The sequence below is a fragment of the Astyanax mexicanus genome, chromosome 20 (assembly GCF_023375975.1).
Source record: "Astyanax mexicanus isolate ESR-SI-001 chromosome 20, AstMex3_surface, whole genome shotgun sequence".
Classification (NCBI taxonomy): Eukaryota; Metazoa; Chordata; class Actinopteri; order Characiformes; family Acestrorhamphidae; genus Astyanax; species Astyanax mexicanus.
In genome coordinates this window covers 25,327,387-25,350,742 of record NC_064427.1, presented here as the reverse complement: position 1 = coordinate 25,350,742, position 23,356 = coordinate 25,327,387, and the positions used below count along the sequence as shown (strand labels likewise).

General features: G+C 39.0%; 1 protein-coding gene across 1 annotated transcript in view; it reads right to left on the bottom strand.

Moving 5' to 3' along the window:
- Positions 1 to 9,851: 9,851 nt before the first annotated feature.
- The window catches only part of grin3a (glutamate receptor, ionotropic, N-methyl-D-aspartate 3A), a 34,196-nt gene continuing 20,691 nt past the window's right edge, over positions 9,852 to 23,356 (bottom strand). The window contains exons 5-9 of the mRNA XM_015607071.3: positions 20,811 to 20,926; positions 19,124 to 19,275; positions 17,642 to 17,806; positions 17,393 to 17,463; positions 9,852 to 11,594 (exon numbers count right to left, since the gene is read on the bottom strand). Coding sequence (XP_015462557.3) covers positions 11,252 to 11,594; positions 17,393 to 17,463; positions 17,642 to 17,806; positions 19,124 to 19,275; positions 20,811 to 20,926 — 847 coding nt within the window. The 3' untranslated portion in view covers positions 9,852 to 11,251. The remainder of the gene's footprint in view (positions 11,595 to 17,392; positions 17,464 to 17,641; positions 17,807 to 19,123; positions 19,276 to 20,810; positions 20,927 to 23,356) is intronic.

Sequence of the window (23,356 nt, the reverse complement as noted above, 5' to 3'; positions counted from 1 at the left end):
CTCCTGTGTGTGGTGTGGCTCTGATTGATAAAATAGCAGATTGATATATGTGCATACATAGATATTAACTGTTCTAGTCCTCCAGGATTTCATGTAGTGGCTTTTGACTCCACAGCAAAATGCCAAAAATCTTTTGCCACAGCACATGGATGCCAAAGAAAACTCTGCACTGACCTGTGGGGTATGAATAGTATGAATGTGGATCCTCTTACAATTGTCCATGTAAACCAAAAAGAAATGCAAGTCATTACCACTCACAGCTTCACAAGATGTTACCTCACAACTTATACAGGTGTTGTGATCCCAAGCTGTCACTTAGTGATCACTATTACTATCCTATTTTCTGGCACAACAGTGTATTTGTTCTAGACTAGCTTTAAGGCCAATTGTATGTACAAGGTTTATAGTTTACACTATATGGATACAAGTATTTGGATGGATAAGTATTTGGGACACTGGTTCGTTCTTTTTTTATTTATTTATTTATTTTTTACCCAAAATAAGGTATCTTAACAAAAGCACTTCTCCTGTTTCTACTGCCCAGGGAGGTCTTTCTTCAACTCTCCGGAGCAGGTAGAGAGGCAGTGAGGGTTTATATACGGTGGAGAGTGGGCGGAGTAAGGGCGTAATTCAATCTCCCAAAATTAAGTTATATTCATAACTCCACAAAAATGTTCTAATTGAACACTATTTACTCTTATTTGTATCTTTAAATTGGTCTAAATGTAGTGCTACTTCTGAGTAGACATTTGCTAGTCCAAACAGCAACATTGACAACAAGAGCTTGGAGAGTATGACCAAAAGTGGTGTTTTGAGGCTGGAAGGTCAAAAAACAACACAAGACAAGAAAAAAAAATGTGTATATATATGGATATGGATAGATAAGTCCCTCTAATAGCCTCCTCTGGTGCATATGGCGTCAGCCACCACCTCTTTTCCAACTGCACAAGTTCAACATCAGTGGGTACTCAACACGTTCAGAGAAAAACGACAGATCCCCAGCTCTGGTACATCTACTGACCGACATTTCAGTGGGAGTGATTGGGAGGCCAGTTGTGATCTCTCTGACTCCAGCTGCTGATGCTGAAGCCATTTAGCCAAATTGTCAATACTACTCTACAGGAACTAGACAAAGTAGCTAAATGCATGTATTTTTAAAGGCAGTTTATAGTGTATGTACAGGGGTTGGACAATGAAACTGAAACACCTGGTTTTAGACCACAATAATTTATTGTCCCGACGGACAGTTCTGGTGCAAACAGGAGAGTTGAGGTGCACATTGAATTCTGCCGTGATTTGATCAGCCGTGGTTTTATGTTTTTTGGATACAATCCGGGTTAGCACCCGAACATTCCTCTCAGACAGCTTCCTCTTACAGCGTCCACAGTTAATCCTGTTGGATGTGGTTGGTCCTTCTTGGTGGTATGCTGACTACCCTGGATACCGTGGCTCTTGATGCATCACAAAGACTTGCTGTCTTTACATTACATTACATTACATTTGGCAGACGCTTTTGTCCAAAGCGACTTACAATAGTCAAGTACAATGTAAAATAAGTTTAAAGGTAAAAACAACTTTGGATAGGGATAAAAGGAGGTCAAAGGGGAATAATAGGATAGAGGAGTGAAGGAGGGGAAGAAGGAAATGAGGTTAGAAGTAGTTAGTGTGTTAGAGGTGTTAAGAGAGTAAGTGCTCTTTGAAGAGCTCTGTCTTCAGGAGTTTCTTAAAGATAGCGAGAGATTCTCCTGATCTGGTAGTGGAAGGTAGTTTGTTCCACCATTGGGGAACTCTGTATGAGAACAGTCTGGATTGCTTTGTGTGAATGTTTGCCAATGGAGCTCAATGAGCAGCGGGGTGACATGTGCCCGTTTTGGCTGGTTGAAGACCAGACGTGCTGCTGCGTTCTGGATCATCTGGAGTGGTTTTACTACACAGGCCGGGAGGCCAGTTAGTACGGCATTGCAGTAGTCGAGGCGTGAGATGACGACCGCTTGCACCAGGAGTTGGGTGGCCTGTTGCGTCAAGAAAGGTCTAATTTTTCGGATGTTATAGAGCGCAAAGCGGCAGGACCGAGCAACTGAGGCCACATGGTGCGTGAAGGAGAGTTGGTCATCAACCAGAACACCCAGGTTCCTAGCAACCTTTGTCGGTGAGAGAGAGAGAGTCGATACTTATAGAGAAGTTGTGTTGAAAAGATGGTTTTGCTGGTATAACCAGAAGTTCAGTCTTTGAGAGATTTAATTGAAGGTGATGCTCCTTCATCCATGAGGATATGTCAGAGAGACACTGCGATATCCGTGCAGAGATTGAGTGATCTTCAGGTGAGAACGACAGGTATAGCTGGGTGTCATCAGCAAAGCAATGGTAGGAAAATCCGTGTGAGCGGACAACCTGACCAAGAGAGGTGGTGTATATGGAGAAGAGAAGGGGTCCCAGTACCGAACCTTGGGGAACCCCAGTGGATAAGGAGCGGGCTGAGGACAGCTGTCCTTGCCACGACACCTTGAACGAGCGCCCAGTGAGGTACGATCTGAACCATGACAGCACATTGTCTGCGATCCCCATGTTTGAGAGTATAGTTAGGAGGAAGTCATGGTTGACTGTGTCAAATGCGGCCGAGAGGTCCAGCAGAATGAGCATTGAGGACTGACCTGCAGCTCTGGCAGTTTTCAACGCTTCAGTCACAGACAACAGAGCCGTCTCGGTAGAGTGTCCTTTTTTAAACCCAGATTGGTTCTGGTCCAGAAGGTCATTCTGGGAGAGGAAGCCAGAGACCTGATTTAAAACTGCTCTTTCTAGTGTTTTAGAGAGAAAGGGTAGCAGTGAGACTGGTCTGTAGTTGGGCGGGGTTGAGAGAAGGCTTTTTAAGCAGTGGTGTCACGTGTGCTTGTTTTAAAGCAGTCGGGAATACACCAGAAGTTAAAGAGGCATTGATCGTGTGAGTGATAGCCGGAATGATTGCAGGTGCGATAGTTTGCAGTAGGTTTGAAGGAATTGGGTCAAGCGGACACGTAGTAGGACGGCTACGTGTTAGGAGAGCCAGTGTCTCGTTCTCAGTGAGAGGAGTGAACGAGGAGAAAGCAACGCCTTCGGTGGAGGGACACCGGGCAGTAGAGGATGTAGTAGGACTGCTACATTGTGCATCAGTAAACTGGTTGCTGATGGCCGCCACTTTGCCAGTAAAGAATGAGGCAAGTGTTTCAGCCGTAAGGCATGTAGCCGGAGGAGGAGGCGGAGGGTTGAGTAGTGATTTAAATGTAGCAAATAGTTTCCGGGAGTCTGTGAGAGAGCAGAATTTATTGTGATAAAATTCAGCTTTAGCAGTAGTGAGGTTGGCTGAAAAAGAAGCCAGGAGCAGTTGGTAATTTTTTAGGTCTGCTTGTTTTTTGTTTTTTTTGCCATTTTCTTTCGGCAGCTCGGAGTTTGGAGCGTAGTTCCCTGAGTGTGTCATTTTTAAGCCATGGCTGCGGTTTGTTTGAGCTAATGGCTCGAGATGTAAGAGGACAGAGGTTGTCCAAACAGGAGCTTAGTGTGGAGCAGAGAGTGTCAGTGGCATCATTTACATTGAGTGATGAAAATGAGCCTGGTGGAGGCATATTGTCTGTCACCAGCGAGGAGTACTGGTCTGCTGAGAGATCTCGAAGATTTCGGCGGAACGAGACCATAGTAGGAGTAGCTGTGGGTTTATTTGAAATATGAACATTGAGTTTCATAAAGTAGTGATCTGAGACGTGCAAAGGAGTGACAGTTAGAGAGTCGGTGTCACAGTTACGAGTGAAGATCAGGTCTAGATGTTTGCCAGCTTTATGTGTTGGAGGGCTGGGGACCTGCTCCAGTTCGAAAGACTGCATGAGGGATAGGAAGTCTGTGAAGCTGGTACTGTCATGGTGGATGTTCATATCCCCTAGAATGAGCATGGGACAATCTTGCTCAGGGATAGAAGACAGTAGCATGTCAAGTTCATGCGTGAATTCACCCATTTGTCCAGGAGGACGGTAATGAACAATAATGGCAAGTTTTGCTGGAGTATTAACCAGATGGCATGATACTCAAATGTATTGAATGTGTTTGCCGGTAATAGTGGAGTATGTTTTAAGCCATTAGCGATTAATAGGCCCATTCCACCTCCTCGTCCAGAGAGACGAGAAGTGTGGGAGAAGGAATAATAATTGGAAAGAGCCGCCGGAGTAGCAGTATTTTCAGGTTTGATCCAAGTTTCAGTCAGTGCCAGCAGTTGTAATGACTGATGATTCGCATAAGAGGCGATAAAGTCTGCTTTATTAACAGCCGACTGGCAGTTGCATAGCCCAACAGAGAATGAGGTAGTAGTGGGCGTGGTTTGTTTTAGTGGACGCAGGTTAGTATGATCCTTGGTCACAGATGCACCAGCAAGACGTGCACCAACAATTTGTCTTCTTTTGAACTCTGGTGTGTCACCCATAATGTTGTGTGCATTGCAATATTTTGAGCAAAACTGTGCTCTTACCCTGCTAACTGAACCTTCACACTCTGCTCTTACTGGTGCAATAATGTGCAATCAATGAAGATTGAACACCAGGCTGCTCCAATTTAGCCATGAAACCTCCCACACTAAAATGACAGGTGTTACAGTTTCATTGTCCAACCCCTGTATTAAAGCATACTAAGGTGTTATATTACTACTATATCACTACTGTATTTATTTGCACAGCATGTTCTCATCTAAGACTAAGGACTAGTAAATATGTCAGGGCTCTGCATGAGCTGCATTGTTTTTACGGCTGAAGGTGCGTGGGCTGTGAGCCGTAAGCTACCTGATGCTGAAGTTGGGTGGACGTTTGGCGTGTCATCAATGATTTTTCAGGTTGCTGTGGAGCTTAAATGCAGATTTTCTCTGTTTATATCTGGTTTTCAAACCCACTACTCTTTCAAACTGCCTGCTATCAGAGTCGGTGACCGTCTGAGACGTACACGTTTGTGTGATTGCTTCTTCGCCGAGAGTGGGTACAGAAAGCAGATGAACGGCTGAAGTCAGACGGGGCTGCTTGTTAACTGCAGATAAGATTTTTTATGTCATTGTGTGCTTCTGCTTTCTGTGCTGTACAGGATTGTAAATGGCTTTTATGTGTCAGCAGAGCCTACAAGCTAAAGGCCTAATGGGCCCAATGTCCTTTGCAGTCCTCTATTCCAGCACCTTACAGGCTTACTAATGAGCACAAACTGCTTAGCAATAAACACAAACCTTGTTCTGCAGTTTCTCTCCTTTAACAGATTTCCAGCTCTGAGACCTGATTCCCATCATTTGCAGATAATCAAGTCTTTACTGGTGTCTTCAGGACGGTGGGTAAGTAACGCTAGGAATGAAACACAGCAGTGCAAGAGACAAGTCTAGCTGAAAGTCAGGGGAAAACAGGGTTATCTTATTGTGGATGACTTGGAAATGTCCACACATACTGTTTGTATAAGTTGTGAGGTATTATCTTGTGAGTGAGGCTAAACACTGCTTGCATGCTTGTCACAGTAAAACTTTAAATTTCAAGGCAAATTACTGCACTAAAATGTAGAGTTTTGTTTTTCTTTATTTTGTATTTATTTTTTTATTTCCCTCTTTGTGTCCGACTGCTCATTTGCAGCTCATTTGGGCAGTTAATCGGACAATGCTTCACCTCTCACGAAACACGATGAAGCTAAAATTCAGATCCAGAAATTCAGTCGTATTCGACCAGGTCCGGTGTTCCGTCGAGTTGTGCTACTATGTCAAACAGTGCTACCCTAGTAGTATTTAACTTTTAAAAAGGTAAAAATACACAAATATTAGGCACCATATTATTAAATGCTCCCTGCAAAACCATAGGTATGATAGGTGGATAGGCAAAATCTCTGTATCATCAATTTCTGAAGTTAAAAAAAAAAGTTACGGTCATATACGTGACTATAAACCATATTGTATTTTTTTAATAGTTTTATAATTCATTATTATTTTTTACTTTTTTATTGCTAATTTTAACTGTTATTTACATTTTTTTTAAATATTCAAGCAGGTTGTTTAATGCTCCCAATAAAAACATAAGGAATTATAATGAAAAACATGAAAACATCAAAAAAAAAATGTTAGTTGGCGTAAAGAAGCGCATATCGATGGGTAGCATAACTCGACAGAACATCGGCTCAAAATCAGGCTAAAACCACACAGTGTCCTCCTGGCCTAACACAGCTTACATGGTCTGGATTGATTGATTGATTTAGAACAGGGGTCACTAATAGGCGGACCGCGGTCCGGGTCCGGACCCAGACTTTGTCCAATGCGAACCCAAACCGATAAACTACTGAGAAGGATTTAATTCTGACAGTGTTCATTTGAAGCAGCGGATTTCTTGCCTTTATGGTTTACGTGCTTTATTGCGGTGCAGTGAACTCACAGACCAATCACAGTGCTGTAAGATCACCAAACGCTCTCCTCTGCCAATCAGATCTGTGCAGATGCGGGAGAGCGGGGGAGCACACACAGGCGAAGCAGGCAGTGAGAAGTTGCAGTTGGAGAAAAAAAAAGCGAGAAAGGCTAATTCAGATGGTGCGCACCAGAAAAATAAAAAAATAAAAATTAAATACTACATTTATAAAACATTCTAGCAGTAATAACATTAAATAAAATAAAACTGCTGTTTTTTTTTTTAAACAAAGCTGATATTCTGGCCAAGTTCAGCAAACATTTCTCCATATGGGCAGGCCTAAATCTAATATGAATAAAATCAAATAGAATAAATATAGCATTTTGATTCACATTAATAGACTCAATAAGTTTTTTAAATTATTGAGGGCATTCGCATTTATTGTGTGATAAGTTGATAACGTAATTATTGTGACAGGCCTATTTAAAACAATAACTATTTTTGAAATATAGTGAATAGTATTTGTAATTATTTTTTTTATTTATTTATTTTTACAGTTGTTGATATAAAACACTGACAGAACTGTAGGCTTCTTCAGTATACAGGATAAAGCACTGAATCATGAAACAGGATCTAAATGATGACGGTCCGGACCTTGGCCTGATGAAAGTTTCTCTAACTGGACCGAACTGAATTCTAATTAAATACCCCTGATTTAGAATATCAAGCCTTATGAGACTTAAACCTCTAACCTGGAAACCTGTTCAAGGGTGCTTTCACACCTGCTTAATTTGGTCCGGACTTTCTGACTTTTCTGTTTGGTCCGAACTAAAGTCGCAGGTGTGAAAGGGGCTGCGAACCCCGGTCCGGATCAAAGGACCAGATTTTGGTCCGACCAAGAGAGGAGGTTTCGGTCCGGATCTTCTGAAACATGGTCCGGTTCGCCTGCAGTGTGAAAGCGCTTTTCTGGATGGTTCGAACTTTTGGAGCAGGCGTTCCTCAAAAACGGCTAAAAATAAAGAAAAACAACCGTTTTTCCTCCTTATCTGTCGGCGAATTTGAACTAACCTGTGCCTGAAGTTGCTGCTGCTGCTGGTATAAAAACCACAATAGCAGCTGCACTACTATGGAGACGAAATGAATCTGTTCATTCATTTTATCCTTATCCTGGAAAGGCTTTGCACCGAACGAACCACCCGCTTAATTATCAACACGCCAACGTCAGACGCATGTCCTTCTAAAACCAATCAGCGTCAAGTTAAGGAAATCGCATCGATACTTAAGTGATGATTAAAGGATGTAGGAGTATCACACAAAGGTCTTTGGTGCGCTCCCTAAACTGCAGTTTGAAAACAAAAAAAAGGGGACCAAATATATACAATGAAGCAAACACATGAACCTCGGTTCGGACCACGGTCCGGACTTTCATGTGTGAAAACACCCTAAAACTCAGTTTGAACCCTGTGATAAAGATCTCCACTGTTGTTGAACAGTTCTGTGAAAGTGGGTTCTGTTTGCTGAGTATCGTGTTTGGATTCAATGAGAGAGAGAGTATGTTTACTATCCGTGTTTTGCCCTCCAGCTCGACTCATTATCCCACAGTGGGTAATAAAGGTTGGCTGTGATGCTGCGTATCCACGGGGATGTACGCGCAGACAGCACTTATGCTCTGATTGTGAGCAGAGCTGCAGAATGAGCTGGGATTGGTTACAGCATTGAGATGCTGTAGAATCTTGAAAGCAGGTCCTGAAATATTAACTACAGCAGCACCTCCTCTGCCTTTGCCCTTTTTATTCACTGAGTGACACTCCTAACAACGAGGGCTCGCTGTTTCAGCGTGAGAAATAGTGTCTACAAAACGCAGTAATTTGCAGCTTTTGTCATGGGGAAAAAATGAGGACACCCCGCGAGAACCTGTCTTTTGTTATGTATCTTGCACATTATTTTGCAGACAGCGGGCCGGCGGATTTCTAATTGTTCTGAGATCCTCGTAAATCCCTTCCCAGACTCATCTTGCATCTACAACCTTCTTTCTGAAGGCCTCAGAGAGCTTTCTGAATCTGGCTCATTAAAAGCAAACTAAATCTAAATGCTAGGTTCACATTACACAGGCCTTCATCAGTCCCTTAGTGGAGAAATTCTCCCTCGATGTGGAGATCTGCACAAGCGCAGCAGCCAGAACAAGCTGAAAAATCACTATTTTATGTCTATTATTAGTCCAAATGCTACGAACTAGTCATGATGTTTTAAAGTTTTGAGTATTTTACTCATTCCCTATTCATAGAGATTAAAATCTGGTCTTCCGTGACTAGGAAAAACTGTCCATTGGCTACAAAAACTTGCACTAAAATCTTATTTGAAAAGATCACATTTGTCCACACAGCTCGATTTGAGTCACTTCAGCCTGGTAATGGGAACATAGCCTATAAGGCTTCATTCAGCCTGCTAGCCCAATCCTGATTTTTGGCATACCAAGATTGTATCTAGATTTATTTTGGGAAATTCGGACAGCAAAAAAAAATCAGAATTTTTGCTAACTCTACCCAAACTCTATTTGGAGCTGGTTTACAATGTAATTAGAATACATCTTAGTGACAGACATCAACCAGTCTCAAATCAAATCAAGTGTGGGGATCCAACAGTGATGCTACATAGTTATTGACACCTACACTGATACCTATTCAATACAAAAAAATCTGATTTGCCCAAATTTAAATAAGTTTAAATTAAAGAAAGGCTCCTCCAAAAACCTTTATAACCATGTTCTAATCATTTGCTACACCTGAATCTAATTTAACCCTTTCAATCCTTGTTGATGGAACATAAAATAAGAAACTAATATCATAATATAATATGTTGAGTTAAATGTAATTAACTAAAATGTTTTTTTTTCATTCTTTGTCACAAGCCATTCCTACACAGTAAACAAGATTAAAGTGTAAAAATCACATAAATACATTAGTAAAAATGACCTCTTATTATTTTGCCTTATTAGCTTTAGAGAGCTTCCAATCATTTTTTTTCCAGTGAAGTGGGCGGGGCTAAGCTACTGTTTCATTGGCTTGTAAACTTGTTCACTGGCTGGTTCATGCTCTATTCTGATGAACAAAAGTTAGTCTCAGTTAGTGTTATATGCAACACAACATTAACAAAAAAAGGAAATATGGAAATATGTTCATTATACTGGATGCAAGGATTGAAAGGGTTAACGCTTTTTATGTAGCAACAAATATAAAAAATTTAAAATTAAAAATAGGGTGTTTCCTAACGTTTCCTCAAAAAAATTATTCAGTTTTATGAGTTTAGACTGTATTATCTCTATATCACAATTTCTTCAAATTAAGACAGAATGTCCAAATGCCTAAATATGCTCAAAAAGAAAGAGTTTTACATATGCTGTCCTTTTTTCACATAACCCTATACCAAACAAATGAACTCCAAGACAAAATGAAAGACAAAACATCCACCTTCTCAAATTCCAAGGTATGTGAAAGCTTTTTTAATGAACAGGCCGGGAACCCTTTAGCAGTTGACAGTAAAGACTCCCCCGTCGCAAACCGAGAGGCAGCAATCATGCTTTCTTCTATAAAACGGTGGAGCGCATTATATCAATATGCAGGAGGTGCTACCATACATCACACTGTGACACCATAAATAAACACCTGTCGCTTTGATACACAGAGCATCTTCCCCCCTCGGACAGTCCCGCACAAAAACACACACTACAGTACCAGTGAAAGTAGAGCTCTGGGGGATGCTGGCCGTATCCAGGTTCCTGAGGGCCGATTTATGCTTCTGCTTCAAATCTGTGTTGCATTAATGTAATAGGGAGGATTGATATGTTCAGAAATAATGAAAAAATCTAAATTAATGAAAGTTCTTTGAAGGTTTTTTGGCACTTGTTTTTCCTAGGATAAGAAATTCAGGTGCATCTCAAAAATTTCATTCTTTGCCATCTTTGCCGTCTTCGCCTAGTGCAGGGGTCGGCAACATAAAAATAGGTGGCCTGCAGGAGCTTGCAACATCTGGCCCGTGAGGTTGTTTGAACTATAATGAACGATAATGAAAAAATAAAAAATAAATAAAATGCTTCTCTGGCGAGCTTTTGTTTACATTCCTCCCCTGTCTCTCTCTGTCGCACTCGGCGTGACTTTAGTTTCCGCCCGTTCATGTTTTTCCGCCTGTTCTTGGGCTCTCTTTCTCCTTATAAAGGCTTATATTTTGTCTCAGTTCACTAGCTGGGTCAGTGATAGTGTATTGGACCATGACCCTGAAGACACGGGTTCGATCCTGCGTGAGGAGCGGTGTGTTTATTTATTTATTCCTTTCTTCTTCGGTTTACCTGCTTTGAGGTCAGCTGTTCTGCAATTGGGTTCAACAACCCTCTGGGCTGGAGAGCCCAGTAGTGCTTCTAGTCTGTAGTGCTTCGTCCCATTACACTTCATTTTCCAAAACAGATTTTTTTTTTTTGTGGCTTGCCACGTAATGGCTTGGAAAATATCTGGCCCGCGGCAAAACTTAATTGCCAACCCCTAGTCTAGGGTTTTATTGGTGCAATTGATGCCCAATGCAACTCAACTACACAGATTGACTTGGTGCAGAAGTATAAATCGGCCTTTTTTTAACCCTTTGACTCTCTTATCCATTAGCATCCTCTCCCACATATTCAGAGCAGCATTTGGTCAGTCCAGTGTGAATTCCAAAGAAATCGATAGAGAAAAATAACGCTGCCTTTTTAAAAAGATGTGCAGAGGTACACACTGAGACCGCTTCACTCCCTCAGGAAGCGAATCTGCGATAATCCGCCATTAGGTCCGAGTCTCAGAGCGCTGCACGAGAAAAGTGCACACGAGAGTCCGGCCACAAAAAGAGCTCCGGAAGCTCTAGGGCTCACTTGCCATTTTTGTCTGCTGATACTGCTCCAGCTCTTTCTTCTTCTTCATGGCTATCTGCAGCTGCTGCTTGATGATCTGGATCTGTGACTCCAGGTCCGTCAGCTCCTGCACTATGGGGTTGCGCGCCAGGCCCAGCAGGTCCGTTTTCCCGTTGGACGTGGCCTGCAGGGGAAGCTGTCTCTTCACCGGCGGGGGCGGGAGCGAGAGCTCTTTGCACTGTAAACACTCCAAGTCGTTCTGCTGCCCCTCCTGGTTGGACGGATGCCGCCGGGTGCAGATGGAGTTCTCTGAAGTGCTCCACAGCGGCTGCTGGTTGTTCCCGATGTTGCACCTTTTCACAGAGACGAGAATAAAAATGTGTTTTTAGTGGACAGAATGCAAATCATGTCCACAAACAAGCCTTAGAGGTGAAGTTATTATTTATTACTATTAGCTGTTTGCTGTATTAATAGCAAGTAATAACATATTAATAGATTTATTTCAAAAAGTGAATTCAAGTGGTCTTCAATGAGTCATGGATAGAAGAACTGGTTTTGTTCCCACAAAGAACCATGTTTATAACTGAGATGTATTAGGGTGGTTATAGAACCTCTTAAAGGTCTTATGACCCTTTACTTGTAAACATTATTGTATGTCCAATTCCAATTTTTACATTGAAGATCACCATCAAAATTCTTTACCAAGATCCATTAACATCAAAATTCTTCATCAAGATCCTTTTATCTCAAGATCTGTTACCAACAAGATCATTTTCTATCAAGCTTCTTTACTTCTAAATCCTTTAACATCAAGATCATTTACCATCACAATCCTTTACCATCAAGCTTACTTACTTCAAATCCTTTACCATCAAGCTTCCTTTCTATCAAGCTTATTTACTTCGAATCCTTTACCATCAAGCTTCCTTTCTATCAAGCTTATTTACTTCAAATCCTTTACCATCAAGATCCTTTATCATCAAGATCCTTTACCAACAAGATCCTTTACCAATAAGATCCTTTACCATCAAGATCATTTACCATCAAGATCCTTTACCATCAAGATCCTTTACCAATAAGATCCTTTTCTATCAAGATCCTTTTCTATCAAGATCCTTTACATCAAGATCCTTTACCATCAAGATCCTTTACCATCAAGATTCCTTACCAACAAGACCCTTTACCAACAAGGTTCCTTACCATCAAGATTCCTTACCAACAAGGTTCCTTACCATCAAGGTTCCTTACCAACAAGACCCTTTACCATCAAGATTCCTTACCAATAAGACCCTTTACCAACAAGGTTCCTTACCAACAAGACCCTTTACCAACAAGGTTCCTTACTATCAAGATTCCTTACCAACAAGATCCTTTACCAACAAGGTTCCTTACCAACAAGACCCTTTACCAACAAGATTCTTTACTATCAAGATTCCTTACCAACAAGATCCTATACCAACAAGGTTCCTTACCAACAAGACCCTTTACCAACAAGATTCTTTACCATCAAGATTCCTTACCAACAAGATCCTTTACCAACAAGATCTTTACCAACAAGATTGTTTACCATCAAGATTCCTTACCAACAAGATCCTTTACCAACAAGATCCTTTACCAACAAGATCCTTTACAAACAAGATCCTTTACCAACAAGATCCTTTACCAACAAGATCATTTACCATCAAGATTCCTTACCAACAAGATCCTTTATAATTAAGATCCTTTGTTACTCAGACTTTAAAATCTTGAAGTTTTCTTGACGACTTCTGTTCATAACTATCTGGTTCAGCAGGATACTGACTCAATAAGGGAGCTGTAAAATCTGTTTTGCAAGCTGTTTTATTATATAGCCGTCAATATTTGGCCTCTGAAATGCTAAGACACTGGCATTCAGGAGAGTATGACCCAGTAATTTGATTTTTACCTGGTAATCTATCCAAATTAGTGAGCCGACAGTCTGAGATTGATTCTGGCAGGAACTCAACATCTATTAGTTCAGAACACCACATAGCAATCTGCATTCTGTGAGCTGCTGATATTCATATGGATAAAGCACAATCAGAATGTTTCTGCTTCTGTACATGCATTAGGATTCTTCCTGGAGTTGGTAATGCCGACCACAATCACTGAGATCAGATTTCCAACTTGGAAATCTGGGAGATCCTCACCAATCCTGAGTCTTAGAAACTGTCTAACACAGAAACTATTTGTGTCTTCAAGACAAGCTCCAGAGACAATAGCAGTATGTGGACAAGCATTGTCTTATTGGAATAGCACAAATGTAGGTCCACCGGTTGTGGGACACCATAACACCAGACCTTCTGCATGTGTAACCATTGATATTGTCACTGACCACATTTGTTGGTGGTCTCCACCAAGACACAAACTATGAATTGTCACTAAATATTAACCAATGCCATCCTGCTTTTGTCTTGATAAAGACAACCAATTTTAAACAATGCCAGATCATCAACTTTAATAATTCTTCATTACAGGCACTTTGACAACCCAAAAAAAACAGTAATTATCTGACTCACTCTAGTGATTGGATCACCTGCCAGGTTCCAAAGGTTTTTAGTGAACTGGAAAAATCTGCTTTTAGCTACAGTGCACCAGTGAACTGGAATTCACTACAGGAAACTCTAAAACTCAGCTCACTGATTTCACTAAATCATTTTAAACTATTAATATCTAACCACCTTCAGACAGCCTGTTCCTGTTTTACTTAATCTTATTTATCCTTAACTTTTATTTTAGTTCTTCTTTTAGTTTTATTATTTCCTTTTTTTTATTTTGTTTTCATTTTATTTATTTTTTATTATTATTATTCTTATAGTTATTATATTATTATTTTTATTATTTTTAATAGTTTTGTATTATTGCTTTTTAAATTTGAACCCATTTTGCTGTATTAGTCTTACTTTCTTTTCTATTTTATTCTAATTCTACTTTTATTTTATCTATTTTTATATTTTAATTACTGCTATTTTACAATGATTAAATTTAGGTTTTATTTTCTCTGTCATGTCGATCCCTGTTTCTGTAAATGCTCGGCTACATTGAAAATGAGGGCTGCCGTCAATGTACATCCGAGTTAAAATAAAGGTTGATTGATTGATTGATTGAAAATGTTGTTAATGAGGTCCTACAACCAGTGGACCTACCTTTTCTGAACACACATATTCTATTGTGCTATTCCAACTAGAGGCCGACCGATCGATCGGCCAGCCGATTTAATCGGCCGATTTTTGTTATTTTTTTATCAATCGGCATCGGCCGATTTTCTTATTTGGCCGCGCCGATTTTAATCCGGCACATCTGCGGGCAGCTACTTGGAACGCAGAGCAAGGTTTCAAGAGTGAGCAAGACTTTCAACGGGTAAGGCATCCATTTTTACAATCCAGTGTCCCAAAGTCTATATTTTCTCTCATGATTAGTAATCTGTGATGTTGCTTCATTTACTGAAAAAGAATAGAATTTCAACTGCATGTTGTAGCATTTCTCTCCAAACGAAACTATGCTTAGCGTTGATGGCAGGAGTGCATTTGGAATGCGCCCTGACTATGCAAGGCAAGCCCTATCTATAAGCTCTAGTATAAAATAACTGACGTCTCTTCTTCAGAAACGAAAATTTCAGAAAAATAACAAAAAATAACAAACGAAAATAAACCCAAAATGTTGACAAAAATATAATCTAACGAATTTCAAAAAAATAAAACGAAATTCTCCACACAACCAAAGAAAATTACTAAAACTTGTAATACTGAAAAAAGCGGAAAAACGCGTCTAACGGACTAACGGACCACGAGTGCCGCGCGCTCGGCACAACAACTCCCGCTGTACAACTCCGCTGTACAACAGCGCTTATAAATAAATTAAACACAAAAATGAGGGTATTCTATCAGTAATTTCAGTTCGTTTTAGTTAGTTTTATAAACACAAAATACAGTTCGAGATAGTTATGTTTTTCCTTTTAATTACCGTTTTTATTAGATTCAGTTAACACAAATGTTTTTCACTTTCAATTTTCGCTATTTCGTTCGCTTTAGTGAACAATAATAATTGGTTACTTAGCAACGTTGTAATTATCACACCAGAGCTTTATATAAAATAAAAATAGGAGCCTGATTTCGGGTCGGTCCTCAGGTCAGGTGGGATTCGGGCAGAGAATCTAAGCTCTAAAATAGAAAGCAGCACAAAAACCGGAGCAGCTAAAAAGAGCTTAACGTCCTTAATTCGGAACTTGGGTTGTCCACGGCAATCACTGAATTGATTAGAGCACGCAAATCGTCACAATTGTGCCTCACTTCACCACGCCAAACCACAGGCACAGCGGCCAGAAGCTCAAGTTCACCGGACAGAGGAGGGGTTAACCAGGGCAAAGCGAAATAAAAAAAAAAAGTTCATAGAGCTGCTAAAGTAACGTGCAGTAACGGGGTGTCGGAAATAGTAACGGCGTTATAGTTACAGTCATAGTAATTAGTTAGATTACTCGTTACTGAAAAAAAGTAACGGCGTTAGTAACGCCGTTAGTTTTAACGCCGTTACTCCCAACACTGTATATAAATAAGCTTTATTGTAAACGAATTAATAAAACAAATAGTTTCTAAAATAATGGAGTTAAAATAAAACATCTCTTTTTCCTTCACTACAAACAGACATTAAATCATGCCGCCTCCTGCTGTTCTGCTGTAAAACTCACCCGTTTAAAGCGGTTTGCGCTGTTAGATATTAAATGAAACGATGAGCAGAATTTTCTGTTTTGTCGGGTTCTACTTTAGAACCCCCTCCAGACTTTTCTGATAAAAGCTCATTTTATCCTGAACCTATAAAGTCCGCGCTCTTCAGCTTTCTCAACTCATTTTCCGCTCACGCACCGAACCTCCAGTACAGCTGATGAGACGCGTTTCTCTGGCTAAGGAGCTCATTTGAAGAAGAAAAAAAAACAGATAAAGCTATATTTAAATTACAGCACCTGTCTGTTTTTGCATTATTTATAATTTTATTCTTAATTTAAACGTCACCCATTTTTGTAAAATAATAGCTGCAGCCCTAATGTGAACATTTTATAACATTGTCCTCCCATGTCCATTCGTTTTCAACTGCATGGAGTTGAAGAAGAAATTAGCTTTGCCGTTTTGGAGTAACTATCTAAAGTTGTCACATTATGGAAGTCTTCTTGCACTCTGTTAAACATATTAAAATGAATAATTAATAGACTAACAGACTGCAACAAGTCATACATTTGTTAATTAGTAGGCCCCTACAGTAAATTTTATATAATAGCCAACATAATATTTCTACTATAAACATGAATATATAGTGTATATAGAACATATGTTATATAATGAATAAAATAAAATGTTATGGATAATACAATCTAAATAAAATTAATATTTTTTTATTAACATATAGTGATATAGTAACATTAAAGTCACTATAAAATGCTAACCTTATTTTCAATAAATTGTGTGAAGTTTACAACTGTTGTGCCTCCTCTTACTAGTATGATTTTAAGCATGCCAAATAAATATAATACGATAGCATATCGGCCCTAAAAATCGGCAGGTCACATCGGCCATCGGCTGACTCTGACCACTAATGATCGGTATCGGCATCGGCCTTAGAAAAACCCATATCGGTCGGTCTCTAATTCCAACAGGACAATGCTCATCCACATGCTGCTGCCATCTTAAGAACTTTAATCACCTGTCCTAGCATTGATTGAAAATGTAGAGGGTGTAGGTTGCTAATGGACATGCCATCAACTCTCCACCTCTATCTTGAAATCTGCAGGAAATACGTGAGAATATTCGAGCTGTATAGTATGCATTATTGCAGGACACCATTAGGAACCTCTACAACTTTCTACAACCGAGACATCTAGCAGCATGTTGTGTTCAACATGCATTACACAATCCTACTGTATGTGTGGCTTTAATACATTTTAATCTGTTTCTCATATCAGTCAAAATTATGAACTCTTATTATCATTCCAAATAGTATTGTAATAAAACACCAGTCATTCCCAGCTCAGACATCTGACCTCAGAAATAAATGGAATGCAGCATTAGATCTTGTTAGCTTTGGTGTTAATTAGTGGGAAAATGAATGTATCTCAGTACATGCTGTGCAATAATTAACTCCATACCTTTTTTCTGGTTTCGCCACAGTGGCTAATTTGTCTTCGCTGAAGGTCGGGTTAAGTGCTCGATGTAATCTCTGAGGGGACAATCATTTAACATGTAATAAAAGAGAGAAAATGAAGAAACAGCACTCAGGAATATGCTAATGCAGTTAGCTTTTACCCACTCAAGTGTTCCCCTAATGCTGTAATACATCAGCGGAGCACAATCAGATTACACAGAGAACACATTCAGAGTGGAACAGCTCGACTCACCTGACTGGTGTGAAGCCAGTACTGGTACTGCGGCTTGTTCTGCATTCTGGGGATCACCCAGCGGTGGACGATGTGTTCAGCAATGGTGGTGAGCAGAGACAGCGCCACGCCCACGCAGAGCATTACAAATAACCCTGAGAAGTGTTTGATCCCCATCTGTAACGTCTGGAAATCATACAATTATAGACGTTGTCAGAGTACTGTGTGTTGGCCGTCAAAACTTAAAAATAAAGGACTATTTATTATATTCATAAAACTTTAGACTACACAGAAATCATATTTTTACTACATAAGCACTTTATTTTTCACTTTTATCTTATGCATTTGTCCACCTTGTCATGTTTAGCTGTGACAGGGTGGACAAATTTTGCTTATAAACTTAAATATGATAAAGAGTCAAAATCATGCTATTAAGTAAAAATTGTCCATCCTGTCGCACCGCTTAACATGACAAGGTGGACAAATGCATGACAAGAACAACAAAAACGTGAAAATATAATGCATTTAAGCTGGGAAAATATGATTTCTGTGTAGTCTGAAGTCTTATAAATATGATAAAGAGTCAAAGTAATTAATTTTAAGTTAATGCAAAAATTGTCCACCCTGTCGCACAGCTTAACATGCTTAACATGATAAAGTGGAAAAATACATGACAGAAAAAACAAGTTTGAAGTCTTATAAATCTAATAAAGAGTCAAAGTCATGTTTTTAAGACTTCAAACTTGTTGTTTCTGTCATGTATTTGTCCACCTTGTCATTTTAGGCTGTGCGACATGGTGGACACTTTTTGAGCTGACTTAAAAACATTGAATTTGACTGTTTTTCATATTTCTTCAGACTTCAGACTACACCGAAATATTTTTCCCAGCTTAATTGCTTTAGACTTTTACTTGTATTTCATTTCACTTGTATTTATAAGACAACACAGAAATCATACTGTATCTTCCCAGCCTAAATGCTTTAACATTTCTCTTTTTTGTTGTTTCTGTCATATATTTCTCTACTTCGTCATGTTGAGCTGTGTGACAGGGTGGACAATTTTTGCTTTAACTTAAAAATAATTACGCTGACTCTTTTTCACATTTATAAGACTTTAGACTACACATAAATCGCAACTTCTCAGCTTAATTGCTTTGGATTTTCACTTGTATTTCATGTATTTGTCCACACTGTCATGTTAAGCTGTGCGACAGGGTAGACAATTTTTACTTTAATGTAAAAACATGACTGACTTTTTATCCGATTTATAAGACTTCAGACTTTTTGTTTCTGTTATATATTTCTCTCCTTCGTCATGCTGAGCTGTGTGACAGGGTGGACAATTTTTGCTTTAACTTGAAAAACGACTGACTATTATATTTAGAAGACTTCACACAGAAAACACAGAAATCATATTTTCACACCTTAATTGCTTTATATTTTCACCTTTTTTATGGCAAGCTACACTACAGGTTGGATGCTGATGTAACTGAAAATACTCACCTCTGTGACTGCAAAACTTCTTTTACCACAGGGCACCACTTTATACCATTTATCATGAAGCATGTCCATAAATCCATCTGACTTATACTGACTGACCAGCTCTGAGATGTTTGAAGTCAGAGGGGAATTCTGTTTCAGACCAATGCCGTAGCCTGTGAATAAAACATGCATTATATATAAGTTATATATCAATAATGACCAGAAGCAGATATTATATACATGATACATTATGTTATACATCTAAATGTCATTGTTATTACTGACAGAACCAATCAAAGAAACAGTATCAGGTTAACAACAGCAGAAATTCTAATAGAGAGCATTCTCTGGACATTAGAATTGCAGGTTTGAGCATATTGTGCATATCGAATAATCAACAAACACTGTTCAGTTTATATATGTTGCTTTAAAAATGAGAAAAAAACAACCCTATTCAACTAAGTAAAGAAAGAAAATACTTTAAGAAATGATGGTCAGTCAATCAGAAACATTTCAAGAACTTTAAATGTTTTTTTAAGTGCAGTCGCAAAGACCAACAAAAACGCTATGATAAAACAGGCACTCATCAGGCCTGCCCCAGGAAAGGAAGAACAAGACTTTCCTCTGTTGCACTGCATAAGTTAATCAGTTCTGAGTTACCAACCACAGACAAGAGCACCTAAATACTAAATCACAGAGTATTTTAAACACTTTTAAGTTACTACACAGTTAGTTAAGTTACTACACAGTTAGTTCCTATTCTTCAGTATTCATTTACAATGTATACAAAACATAAAATAAAAACATTGAATAAGAAGGTATGTCCAATTTTTTTGGATGGTACTGAGTATGCTCTATATAAAAAGAAAAAAAATATGGATCCGTGAGATTTTCAAATCAGTGCATTCCACTTTTATTTACATTTATTTACCTTTTAAACACCATTCCACCCTTTTTTTTTGGAATTGTGTTTTTACATTTAAGCAATAATACAGTCGAGCTGCGTGCTATAATGTGTAATATTGGCACGTAGATCAGCACAGCTGTGCCAATATTACACGTTAAAGCACAAACCTCGAGTGTATTATTGTGATTATACCACAGTTCCATTATTGCTGTTTACTGATAGATTTTGAGTTAAAGAGGACGAAAAAATATTATCTGTTTGGTTATAAACACTCCACGAGTTAAAATAGTTTCATCGCTGCTCTGTTTGGTTTGTAAGTGCTGCATCATTGCTAGGTTACCTGTACACGTTGGATTAATACATGGAGAGCTTCGGTTACAGTGCATTACCGGCTGATAATGGAACTTATAGAACACCTCTTAGCCAATCACATTGCAGATTTGGAACTAACTGTGGTATAGTTACATTTATGGCTTACATGGTTATTCATATTACAGAGAAATTGGGCCATTTTTTTTTAGTTTTAGGAGTCTTTCCCAAGGACTCTTATTGGTGTAGCACAGCATTCAGTCACCCAGACCTGGAATTGAACCCCAGTCTCCCACATAGTAGGTAGCTCTCTGGCAGGTGGTGGTGTTATCCACTGCATCACACCAACCACATATAAAAGGAGCAAGACTATACCTAAATAATATAATACTGCTGTTATGAACGTCATTCCTTTTATTGTTCATTGTTGGATGGAACCCACATTTTCTAGAGTCAAAAAAATTTACATAAAATACGTAAAACGCTACTTGCCTTCAATTGCAAATGGCTTCCCCACTGTGAGAGTTTTGCAGTCAGCATCAATGGACACTTCATAGTCTAAGAGGGCTTTGTCCATGATAAAAGCGTCCAGTTTCTGAGGATCAGCTCTGAAATGACATATAGAACATGGTTGTTTTACACAACAACACAGCTGATTTAAACCCTGACACTTTCTCTCTAAGGAAAAGTGCACTATCACACGAGCAGACTGTGATGTTTTGACATCTGTGATTACAGGAAACATCGAAATGCTCCCTGACTAGAAAATAACTCTGACTTTAATGTGTTTCACACTATAAAACCTCCACTCAGGGAAATGTCCACATGGCTAGATGGTAAAAAGGATTATGTTGGGGACAGACCGAGTTTCCGGGCGCAGATATGTACACATTCATCCTGTCCAATTTCAAAAGCATGTTATCTTGGAAACACAGGTTGCGGCTGGATTTTGGGAAGGACCTGCATTACATTTTATGTACAAAAAGGATCTGTCCTGAACTCCATGATGGCTGTGCTGTTTGGGGGATTTATAAAACACACACTCGCAGTATTTTGTGATTTTTGAGGACAGGCAGAATAGCTGCACAGAGTCTGAGGAAGATCAAAAGGGCACTCTCAGAATTATCCAATTATTAAAAAAAATAAAAGAATCGCAAAGGCGAAATAATCAGGAAAACGGAAGGAAATTTTGCCTCTAAATAAACACATTTCTTGCCGACAAACATTACTGAGTATCCTGGCAGCCAGTGAGCAAAATTGCTTTGGAAACAGCTGGTAACAACCTTACTCAATAAATGTAATTAATGCATTTTTTGTCGCACTGTTTGTGCGAGAAATTACTGTAGATTTAATAATAACATAATATTTAAGAATTGGATCAAGGGATGGACCAAATATTTAGCAACTGCAAATATACAGATATAAACTGACAAAATATACTTTTAACCATGATGTTGATCAATCTTTGTTTTCAGGTCATTTGAGAGTTGTTTTGAGGCCCATATAGCCATTCTTTACCGAAGATAAAAAGATGAGAAAAGTTGGCTACCTTAACCCTTTCTCATAATTTGATTCACCTGTGTATGTAGGTCAAGGGTCATTTAGCTTACCAAACAAATTTTATGATCCAATTATTAGCTATAAAGGTATTAAAATCATAGACTGTGTATAGCTGGACAGAGCATCGTCTCTCAAAAATGAAGCCACCACAGGTCGGGCGCCCCCTGCTGTTCGGTTTCAGAAAGCCGTGTAACCCCACCCATCCCCATAGGTTTCAATGGCAAAACAGACAACTTTCAATCACGTTTTTTTTAATATACTGTAATTCTACCTCCAATATTTAAATGCAGCAGCTAGTGTAACCTCTGCTTATATTGTCAAATTTTTATATCCCCACAGAATTCGTTTTTTAAAACGTTATTCAGCTCTATTCAAAAAAGGTGTGGTTATTGTAAAAGGGCTGGTTATGGGCGGGACCCATAACAGACCGTCAGCACCGCTCCACTCCGCTCTGCAGTCTGTGACTGCGACGCATCCCTCAGGGGCGGGGTTATTTAAATGAGTAGGCTGTCTCTCCACAGTCTTTCTCCCTCCTCTGGTGTCTACTGCGCAGACTCAGGTTTCAGGATCGCCAACATGGCGGAAGATTTTGGCTTCATTTTCATTGAATGAATGGGAACGGCGACACGGCGTCCATCTTTTTTACAGTCTCTGATTAAAATCAATAAAATGACAAGGGTGCTCAAATTTATGCACCTGCCTAATTTTGTTTAAAGAATTTAATTTCAGAACTTATATAGATATATTTAACTGAAATTGCTGATCTGAATCAACCAATGATTTATAAAAGAAAATCATGAAAATTATCAGGGGTGCCCAAACTTTTTTTACTTTCATAAAAAAATAAATAAATAAATGAATAAATAAATAAAGCATTCAGCATCACTTATCAGGCTTTTTATCAGTTTATCATCTCGTTACAAACTGACAAACAGTTTCCATCTGAAAGATATAAGCTATATAGGACTAGGATAGCAACATTAGCTGAGGCCATTTAGCCTAAGCATTATGTTGTTTTTTAAAAGACTGTGGGCCAAATATGTGAAAAGGCTGAACAATTTATTACTGATTTATAACAATTTAACTTTTTTAGTGTCTCTTCTAACAGAGAAACAGAGAATTTTTTTTATGCAAAAGCGACAGACCCAGAGGGCTCGTACAGTAGCATTAGCTGAGGTAATTTAGCCGTAGCATTATACTGTTTCCTAAAAGACTGACTGACAAATTTTTCGACTGCTTTGGCCATACTTGTAAAAAAAAGGCTGATAAATGAAAACTAAACCATTTTTTACAGATAAAAAAAAAAAAAAAAACTATCGCCTTTAGAAGAAAAACAGGATTGTTTTTAAGCAACAGCAGCAGACCCACACTCTTCCCCCTCCAGCATTCAGCTCAGGGAGCAGTCAAACGGCAGGTTTAAATTCACTAAATTAATTAAAATAAAGCGTTTAACATCAGTTATCATGCTTTGTATAGGT